An 11038-nucleotide genomic window follows, 5' to 3' on the forward strand; every position below is an offset into this window, starting at 1 on the left:
AGAGAAGTAATGAGGGGTGAGGGTAGGACCCTAAGGACAGTTAGTGCCTTATGAAAGGACCCCAGAGAGCTACCATCCTCTTTTCCCCCAGAACTCCTCTTCCTTCCTCACCAAGATGGAATTTGATACCTCTGCCTCACAGACCAATCCCTTTTGCCCTTGGCTTTGGAAAGAAAGACCTAACAAGAAAGACTGTGGAGGCAGAGGCAGGTGGATCGCCGTGAGTTTGAGGCCAGCCTGGTCTGCAAAGCGAGTCTAGGATAGCCAAAGCTAACAGAGAAACCCAGGAATGCACCGTGACCTAAAGACCAAACTGAGAACTACAAAACACCAGTACTGCTGATTCTCAGGTGAGAGGGTTCCAAACTCTGTGGGGGCACGGGTGGGTCTGACCCCTGTCCAGCCAGCTAACCCACAGAAAATTCCCTGGGGAACAACCCACATTAGCCGCCATCTTGGAAAGGACTGTGGGAAATCCCTGCCGCTTCGGGCCCTCACTGCCGGCTACTGCTTGCGGATCCCGAACAGAAAAACTGTGGGATATACTTGCAGCTCCAGGCTCTCACTGCCCCTCTCCCCTCCCCCCTCTGCTGCTTGCCAGATCCGGCACAGGGAGCAAACAGGAAGAGCTTAGCGCCCGCCCCCCCCCCCCCCCGCACAAAATCCACATTAGCTGCCTCCTGAGAAAAGAGTATGTGGGCCCCCAAGTACCTTTGAGCCCTGAGCTATCTCAGACCCCCAGCTGCTTGCTGGCTTAGACTGGCTGGGTCATGGAGCAGATAAAATACCCCTGCCATCCCAAGAGGGTCCGTGGAACTTCTGAGCAGCTTGGAGACTCGAGCTCTTATAACACCACCCCCAACTGTCTACTAGCTAGGAACATACCTTGTGGCTGGCGGAGCTGAATCCAGGCTCCAGCCACAGTCCGCATTATCTGCCATCCTATGAGCAACTTCAGGCCTTGGTCTGTATTACCCACACACCCGCCTGCAGCATACCACTCAGATACAGCTAAGACACAAGGCAAGCCCACTGAGCAGAGACCAGCTTGGGCCACTTTACTCATTAACTGCAATCCCGCTAGCAGCTTCTTGCCCTGATCTCACCCCGCCCACTTACAGCCTATTGGCTAGATCCACCTAGGTCACAGACCAGAGACTTGTGCAGGCCACACCCCACTTCGCTGCTGTTTCCTGAGAAGCTTGGAGCTCTAAACCCTCTCAGTAGGCCTTACCAGAGCCCTGCCATCTTGAAAAGGACTGTAGGGTACCTGAGCAACTTTAGGCTTAGAAATCTATCAGCTCATTTATCTGTAGCCCGAGCCAACTGGAATACAGTCAGGGCACCCAGCTCAGCTGAGCTGGGTGCAGGATCTAGCACCCACTGTCCAACATCCTAAGGAGGCCTCTGGTGATCCCTAGCAAACAGCCTTTGGGTTGGAGTTCTCTTTACTTGTTCCCAATCTGCCTGGCCAACCTGGGACACAGATAGTGACCTCATTGGAGGAGCCCCTAGGCCTGCTAGCACCAGAGACAACCCAGACGACTAGAGAACAGCACACGAGGACTAGCAACAAAACTGAGAGCCTTATAACAACACAGGAAACCAGTGATCCTAATACAGCAAGCCCTGGAGTTATGAACATCCACGAAATGTGAAAAGAAGACTTTAAATTTGAGATGATGAAAAAGATAGAAACTTTGAAAGAGGAAAATAAATCACTCAAAAAAACAAAACAACAACAACAACAACAACAACAAAAAACCCACAGGAAAATACACTCAATAAGATGAAGGAATTGAATAAATCCTATAAAGAACTACAGGAAAATACATCCAAACAGATGAAAGAATTGAATAAATCCTATAAAGAATTAGAGGAAAATTCAATCAAATAGGAGAAAGAAATGAATAAGACTATTTGAGACCTAAAGAGGGAATTAGAAGCAACAAAGAAAACACAAGCTGAGGCAATCTTAGAGTTGGAAAACATAGGGAAGAGAAAAGGAACTATGGACATAAGCCATGCCAACTGAATACAAGAGATACAAGAGAGAATCTCAAGTGTGGAAGATACAATCAAAGCTATTGATACATCAGTCAAAGAAAATGTTAGAACTAAAAAGTTCCTGACACAAAACATCCAAGTAATCTGGGACACTATAAAAAGGCCAAATCTAAGAATAATAGGAATAGAAGAAGACTCCAAACTCCAAGGCCCAGAAAACATTTTCAACAAAATCATAGAAGAAAACTTCCCCAATCTAAAGAAAGAAATGTACATTAACATACAAGAAGCTCCAAATAGGCTCCATACAGAAGTCCAAATAGGTTTGACCAGAAAAGAAAGTCCTCCCACCACATAATAATCAAAACATTAAATGTACAGAACAAAGACAGAATATTAAAAGCTGCAAGAGAAAAAGGTCCAGTCACATATAAAGGCAAACCCATCAGAATTATACCTGACTTCTCAACAGAGACTATGAAAGCTAGAATGTCCTGGATGGAAGTCATGCAAACATTAAGAGACCACAGATGCCAACCCAGCAAATCTTTCAATCACCATAGATGGTGAAAACAAGATATTCCATGACAAAACCAAGTTTAATCAGTACCTAACCACAATCCAGCCCTACAGAAGGTACTAGAAGGAAAACTCCAACCCAAGAAGGCTGACTATACCCAGGAAAACACAGGAAATAAATAACTCCACATCCATAAATCCAAAACACACACTCTCTACCACCACCAACATCAAAACAAAAGGAACTAACAAACACTGGTAATTAATATCTCTTAAGACCAATGGCCTCAACTCCCCAGTAAACACACAGGCTGACAGAATGGATGCAAAACCAGGATCCATCATTCTGCTACATTCAAGAAACACACCTCAGCAATAAAGATAAACATTACCTCAGAGTAAAGGCTTGGAAAACTGTACTCCAAGTAAATGGACCTAAGAAACAAACTGGAGTAGCCATTCTAGTATCTGACAAAATAAACTTTCCACCAAAACTAAAGAGATGGAGAAGGTCACTACATCCTCATCAAAGGAAAAATACACCAAGATGATGTCTCAATTCTGAATGTCTATGCCTCAAATTCAGGATCACCCACATTTGTAAAAAAAAAAAAAATTACTAAAACTTAAGACACACATTGAATCCCATACATTAATAGTGGGAAACTTCAACACCCCGCTCTTACAAATAGACAGGTCATCGAGACAGAAACTAAATGGAGAAATAGGGAAACTAATAGACATCATGAAACAAATGGACCTAATTGATATCTACAGAACATTCCACCCAGACACAAAAGATTATACTTCTTTTCAGCACATCACAGAATCTTCTCCAAAAATGACCACATACTTGGCCACAAAGCAAGCCTCAACAGAAACAAGAAAATTGAAATAATCCCTTGCATCTTATCAGACCACCATGGGTTAAAGATGGAACTCAAAACAAAAGAAACAACTGAAAGCCTGCAAACTCATGGAAACTGAGCAAATTCCTACTCAATGACATCTGGGTAATGGATGAAATAAAAAGAGAAATTAAAAACGTCCTAGAATTAAATGGAACAGAAGGCACAACATACCCCATCCTATGGGACACAATGAAAGCAGTGCTAAGAGGAAAGCTCATAGCACTAAGTGCCTTTATAAAGACACTGGAGAGATCCCATACTAGCAACTTAACAGCACACCTGAAAGTTCTACAACAAAAGGAAGCAGACATACCCAAGAGGAGTAGATTTCTGGAAATCATCAAAGTCAGGGCTGAATCAATAAATTGGAAACTAAGAAAACAATTCAAAGAATCAATGAAACCAAGAGCTGGTTCTTTGAGAAAATCGACAAGATTGACAAACCTTTAGTCAAACTAACCAAAAGGCAGAGGGGGAATATTCAAATCAACAAAACGGAAATGAAAAGGGAGCCATAACAACAGGCACTGAGGAAATCCAAAGAATCATCAGGTCTTACTTCAAAAGCCTATATGCCACAAAATTCGAAAACCTAAGTGAAATGGAGAATTTTCTTGATAGATACCAACTACCAAAATTGAATCAAGATCAGGTAAACAAACTGAATAGTCCTGTCACACCTGAGGAAATAGAGGCCGTCATCAAAAGTCTCTGAACAGAAAAAAGCCCAGGACCAGATGGATTCAGTGCAGAATTTTTACCAAACCTTCAAAGAAGAGCTAACACCAATTCTCTTCAAACTATTCCGTAAAATAGAGACAGAAGGAACACTACCAAACTCATTCTATGAGGCCAGTCACCTTGATACCTAAACCATAGAAAGACTCAACAAAGAAAGAGAATTTCAGACCATTTTCTCTCATGAACATCTATGAAAAAATACTTAATAAAATATTCCCAAACCAGCCAGGCATGGTGGTGCACGCCTTTAATCCCAGCACTCAGGAGGCAGAGGCAGGCAGATCCCTGTGAGTTTGAGGCCAGCCTAGTCTACAAAAGTGAGTCCAGGAGAGCCAAGGCTACACAGAAACTCTGCCTCAAAAAACCTAAAAAACAAACAAAAAACAAAAAACAAAAACAAAAACAAAAACAAAAACAAAAAAACCCTCTCAAACCAAATTCAAGAACACATCAAAACTATCATTCACCATGACCAAGTAGGCTTCGTCCCAGGCATGCAGGGGTGGTTCAATATACAGAAATCCATCAATGTAATTCATCACAACAACAAACTGAAAGAAAAAAAACCCACATGATCATCTCCTTAGATGCCAAAAAAGCATTCAACAAAATCCAACACCCATTCATGTTAAAAGTCCTGGAGAGAGCAGGGATACAAGGTACATATCTAAACATAATAAAGGCAATATACAGCAAGCCTATAGCCAACATAAAACCAAATGGGGAGAAACTTAAATCAACTCCATGGGAATCAGGGACAAAACAAGGCTGTCCACTCTCTGTATCTCTTCAATATAGTATTTGAAGTCCTAGCTAGAACAATAAAACAACTAAAGGAGATCAATACAAATTAGAAAAGAAGAAGTTAACTATCATATTTGCAGATGATATGATAGTTACTAAGTGACCCAAAAATTCTGTCAAGGAACTCCTACAGCTGATAAACAACTTCAACAAAGTGGCTGGATACAAAATCAACTCAAAAAAAAACAAAAACAAAAACAAAAACAAAAAAAAAAACCAGTAGCTGTCCTGTATACAAGTGACAAACAGGCCCCCACCCCAGCACTCCCTTCCTGAGAGACCTGCCCCCACCCCAGCACTCCCTTCCTGAGAGACCTGCCCCCATCCCAGCATGCCCTTCCCTGTTGCTTTCTTCTCTAGCAAAAAACACTTCAAAGAATGCATCAACTTTATCCACTGCTGCCGCCTCGACGGGGGTAACTGCCTTGTGCACTGCTTTGCAGGAATATCTCGAAGTACCACCATTGTGATCGCCTATGTGATGACTGTGACTGGACTCGGCTGGCGGGAAGTACTTGAAGCCATCAAGGCCACCCGGCCCATTGCCAACCCAAACCCAGGCTTTAGGCAGCAGCTTGAAGAGTTTGGCTGGGGAAGCTCCCAGAAGCTTCGCCGGCAGCTGGAGGAACGCTTCGGGGAGAGCCCGTTCCGGGACGAAGAGGACTTGCGCACGCTGCTGCCTCTCTGCAGGCGTTGTCGCCAGGGCTCGGCGACCACCGCGGCTACTTTGGTCACAGCGTCTCGGCTTCCGAGGGGACCCTACAGCGCCTGGTGGCCGCGATCGCCGCGGGACGCCCCCCGGCCGCTGACGTGCTGACGCGCGTCAAACAGACTTTCTCCTGCTCCCGGGTTGCCTGTCGCCCAAGGGCGGCAAGTGAAGCGCCTTGTCCCACTGCTCCGCCAGTCTTGACGCCTCAGCCTTCGCTGGCCGCTGGGCTTCCACGTCAGGGGATGCACCAGACCCGTGGGAGCCTCGCCCCCTTGCCCAGTGCCCACATACTTGTCTGCGTCCGTCCTCAGTGTCCCCTCGTGAGTCTGTGTTCAGCGGCCTGCTGTAAGCCACCTGGTGCCTTAGTCCTTGGGCTCCGGGCCGGGGTCCTGGCCTCCCCTCCTGGGCCAGGCTGGGCGCAGGAGGGAAGGTCGGACCAGCCTGGAGGAGATTAAAGAGACAAAGTTGCCTGGCCCGGTGCCTCTGGTCATTCCGCAGAGCCTGGGCTAGGGAGCCTGCAGGAGGCAGGCCAGATGGCTTCCTGGGGCCAGGGAAGCCATCAGTCTGCAGAGCTGAATTCTAAGACCATTGCACTTCTTTGACACCAGCCCCTCCCCACGCCACCATCTCTCCCAGAGCCCTGGACTCCTGACACCTCCCTGTGCCCCTTTACTCTGGACCTCTAACCTCTCTGAGGCCTCTTCCTCCTCTTCTCCAGTTCTCCCTCCTCTACACAAATAGCTGGCCAGTGTGGCCTAGTTGGTGGTGTTGCCTTCACATATTTTATTGTTGAAATGGCTTTATCCTCAGGGAGACCACCGCAGAAAGGGTCAGGCAGCTGGGCCCAAGCACACACAGCTAGGGCAGGTTGTTCCCAGTTGCGATGGTAGGGAGGAGGTAACTGCTGGTGTGGAAGTTTCTGGAGACCAGACCGGCATGGTGCAGAGGGGTGGGGTTTTGTTTGTTTTTTTGTTTTGTTTTGTTTAGGTTATCAATGTAATATAAGCAGTAAGTAACCCTATGGACGAACAGAGGAAGGGGAGACACCAGAGTGGATGACCTGAGAGAGCAGAAGTGGTTATACTCAGTAGACTCTTGTGACTGACGGGGAGGCAGAGAGCTCAGCGCTGAGCTGAGAGAATGGAGAAATAACCACAACAATCTCCAATTCCTCACTCACTCAAGTGTTCATTGAGCATACAATGTGCCAGGTACTGTGCTGGGCCCTGGGGCTACCGCAGTGAGCATACCTCTGTACATTGCTGACATTCTAGTAGAAGATACCAGATAAAAGAAGGGGGCGCGTAGTGGTGCCACATCTTTCATCCCAGCACTGGGAGGCAGAGGCAGGCAGATCTCGGTGAGTTCGAGAACAGCCTGTCTACAAATCAAATCCAGGACAGCCAGGGCTACACAGAGAAACCCTGTCTCAAAAAAAAAAAAAAAAAAAGAAAAAGTGGGGGGGGAGGGGGTAAGAGTAGACCATCTTGCCATGGGACTGGGAGTGGTGATGGAGGTGTGTGGACCAGGTGGGAATTCCAAATTGAGGGAGCAGTTAAATGAAAGGCCCTGCGTTCAGGACAGCTTGGAGAGAAGGTGGCTGGGCTCACCAGAGGGCACCATGCCTGTCTGTGTCCTCCTGAGTGGTTGGTGGCACCACACTCCACCTGTTTTCTAACTTCTGTCTCAGTGTCGTTTCATCTTTAACACAAAAACGTGGCTCCATCACTTACAGACAAAACCAAGCTCTTTGGTATAAAGTTCCAGATCCTTCTGGATGCTCCCTGAGTGGAACATCACCTCTACACTCTGTCTCAGCAGCAAGTGCTGTCTACTGAGGGTGCCACCACTGTCCTAAACACTGCAGCTCAGATGATCCTCATTCCCACACCCCGCAAAGGCAGCCCGTTCATCAGAGGAGGAGAATACAAAGGCTGCTGCCCCCAGTCATAAGAGATGGGGTTGGGCTGTGAGCTCAGGCAGCCTGGCTGCAGACCCCACTCTCTTCATGATTTACCCTTTGTGAGCTAGAAATCTGAAGGGCTCCTCTGACACACACAGGAGCCGGATGCTTGGGTGGACAGAGCACCTCAGGGTGGCTTCTAAAACCCCCCAGCCTCAGTTGGATTATAGATGTACTAACTGTCTACAGATTTTTTTTTTCTTCCCTGTCACTATTCCCTAAACAATATAACAGGCACCTGGTACTTGCTTCCGCTTCAACTTGGTATTTTTAGAGATGGTTCAAAGGCTGTAGGATTCTTACAGGCTCTGTGTAAATAGTCCATTGCTTGGATTTGCCTTTTCGGTGGTGGCATTCACTGGTGTCTGGAACGAACCCCTCACCAAAGGGATAACTAATTATTACTCTTGTTAATCGCGTGAAATGCATTGTGCCCCCTCTGGAGTTCACAGGTCTACATCTGGAGTGGACTGTGGCTGCATAAGTGTCATGGGACATCTGCTGGCATCTGGGACCCAGAGGAGGAAAAGTAACACTCTCCCACTGGTGCTTGTGAAGGAGAGACCTCACTCCCCACCCCTCGCTGCCAGACTAGCCACTGCACTAGAGGATTTTTTTTCCCCCTTCAGAGCCTCAGTTCCACCACACACACATCAAGGACTGGGGCAGCCCAAATGAATCGGCGTCTTTAGTATTGCAAATCTTTATAATAAAAATCACAGACTCTAAAAAAAAAAAAAAAAAAAAAAAAAAAAAAAAAAAAAAAAAACAAGTGACAAACAGGCTGAGAAAGAAGTTGGGGAAACAACACCCTTCACAATAGCCACAAATAATATAAAGTATCTTGGTGTAACTCTGACCAAGCAAGTGAAAGACTTGCCTGAAAAAAACTTCAAATCTCTGAGGAAAAAATTTGAAGAAGACTTCAGAAGATGGAAAGGTCTCCCATGCTCATGGATCAGGAGAATCGCCATAGTAAAAATGGCCATCTTACCAAAAGCAATCTACAGATTCAATTTAATTCCCATCAATATACCCACACGATTCTTTACCGACCTTGAAAGATCAATTCTCAACTTCATATGGAAAAACAGAAAACCCAGAATAGTTAAAACGATCCTGTACAATAAAAGATCTTCTGGAGGAATCTCCTTCTCAGATCTCAAGCTGTACTATAGAGCAACAGTAATAAAAATAGCATGGGACTGGCATTGCAATAGGCTGGTTGATCAATGGAATCAAACTGAAGACCTAGAAATAAATCCACACACCTATGGACCCTTGATTTTTCACAAAGAAGACAAATCTATACAATGGAAAAATGATTGCATCTTCAACAAATGGTGCTAGTCTAACTGGATGACTACATGTAGAAAAATTAAAATAGATTCATATCTATTACCCTGCAAAAAACTGAAGTCCAAATGGGTTAAATATCTCAACACAAAACCAGACACACTAAATCTGTTAAAAGAAAAAGTGGAAAAGAGCCTTAAGCACATCGGCACAGGAGACAACTTCCTGAACAAAACACCAACAGCTCAGGCCCTAAGATCAACCATCAATAATGGGACCTTATGAACCTGAAAAGCTTCTGTAAGGTAGAGGAAACAGTCAACAGAACAAAATGACAGCCTACAGACTGGGAAAAGATCTTCACCAGCCCGACATCAGACAAAGGCTAATATCCAAAATATATAAAGAACTGAAGAAATTAAACAGCAACAAACCAAATAATCCAATTAAAAATGGGTACAGAACTAAACAGAGAATTCTCTATAGAGGATATCGAATGGCCACGAAACACTTAAAGAAATGTTCAACATCCCTAGTTATCAGGGAAATGCAACTCAAAATGATTCAGAGATTCCATCTTACACCTATCTAAATGGCTAGGATCAAAAACTCAGGTGATAGCACACGCTGGTGAGGATGTGGAGAAAGGAAAACACTCCTCCATTGCTGGTGGAAGTGCAAACTTGTACAACCACTTTGGAACCAATCTGGTTGCTTTCTCAGGAAATTGGGAATAACTCTACCTAGGACCCAGCCATACCACTCTTGAGAATATACCAAATGATGCTCATAACACACTAAGGACATTTGCTCAACAATGTTCATGCAGACTTATTTATAATAGCCAAGAATCTGGAGGAACAACTAGATGTCTCTCAACCAAAGAATGGATAAAGAAACTGTGGTACATCTACACAATGGAATACTATTCAGCTATTAAAACAAGGAAAACTTGAAAATTTGCAAGGCAAATGGATTGGAACCGGAAAAGAGCATCCTGAGTAAGGTAACCCAAACCCAGAAAGACATGCATGTTATATACTCACTCATAATCGGACATTAGCCAAATAATACAGCATATAATCTACATACAAACAGAGTCAGAAACATCAACCAATGACTATGTGTGATTGGGCCTAGACCAACTGCTCAGATGTAGTAGCATAGTCTCCTTGTGGATCCACATGTGGAGAGAAGGGGCTACTTAAGACACGCACTCTGGCCACCGAACTTAGATCACGTCCTCCTGGCAAGACGGCCATGCCAGGCTACAGAGGAAGAGGTACAACTAATACAAATGAGACTTGATAGGCTGAGGTCAGATATTAGGGGAGGAGGACTCCCCTGTCTGAGTACTAAGGAGGGGAGGGTGAAGGGATGAGTGAGGGAGGGGGATTTGGAGGGAATGAGGGAGGGGCTGGCTTACAGTCAGGATGTGAAGAATTTAAACTGCAGAACAACAACTGGTAACTTATATTGCTAACCCACCATATGGGACTAGCTCTGAGGCTGGCTGAAACGTGAATGTCTAGGCATAGAGAATGATTCTTGTTGGCTACAGAACCCCTGTGAATTACTATTAGATGCCATTCTTCACATGGCATGAATGAAGATTTACAGATGTCTTCTTTTCCTGCTTGTCCAAAGAGCAGAAATCCAGCCTTAATTGTTCCGTGCATCATGCACACTTTATACACTTATAATTTTAGGACTGTATAACGCTTGTGAGAAATTATATGCTTTCGGAACAAAAGATCCAGACACTGACATTGGATCAGACCTAACAGGATGCTTCCTTGTAGCAAGCATACTGGACATTGACATCCTGTTTGAAGAAAGGGGTTGAAAAGAAAGAAGGGGGAATATAGAAATTATAGGGAAGATAGAACAAAAAGTAGATTAGTGAATCTACTCCTCAACTTAATGCCTCAATTGTCACTTACAAGATGTTTGTAATTCACTGGTATAGAATTTTGTATATAGATGCAAAATAAGTTCTAGATATAGTGGTATAGAATTCAAATGTAAGATTATCCTTCACATACATTACATATATATTTCTACTCTAATATGAGTTATTGTATTCAT

General features: G+C 44.6%; 1 protein-coding gene across 1 annotated transcript; it reads left to right on the top strand.

Annotated features, from left to right (window-relative positions):
* Nucleotides 1-5341: 5341 nt before the first annotated feature.
* Nucleotides 5342-5799, top strand: LOC127186648 (dual specificity protein phosphatase 15-like). Its single transcript, XM_051142888.1, has one exon. The coding sequence runs from the start codon at nucleotides 5464-5466 to the stop codon at nucleotides 5797-5799; it is 336 nt and encodes a 111-aa protein (XP_050998845.1). The 5' UTR covers nucleotides 5342-5463.
* Nucleotides 5800-11038: the final 5239 nt, after the last annotated feature.

This window comes from Acomys russatus, unplaced genomic scaffold (assembly GCF_903995435.1).
Source record: "Acomys russatus unplaced genomic scaffold, mAcoRus1.1, whole genome shotgun sequence".
Classification (NCBI taxonomy): domain Eukaryota; kingdom Metazoa; phylum Chordata; class Mammalia; order Rodentia; family Muridae; genus Acomys; species Acomys russatus.

Coding starts and splice junctions, on each gene's coding strand:
- LOC127186648 (XM_051142888.1), top strand. CDS start 5,464: ATGACTGTGACTGGACTCGGCTGGCGGGAAGTACTTGAAGCCATCAAG.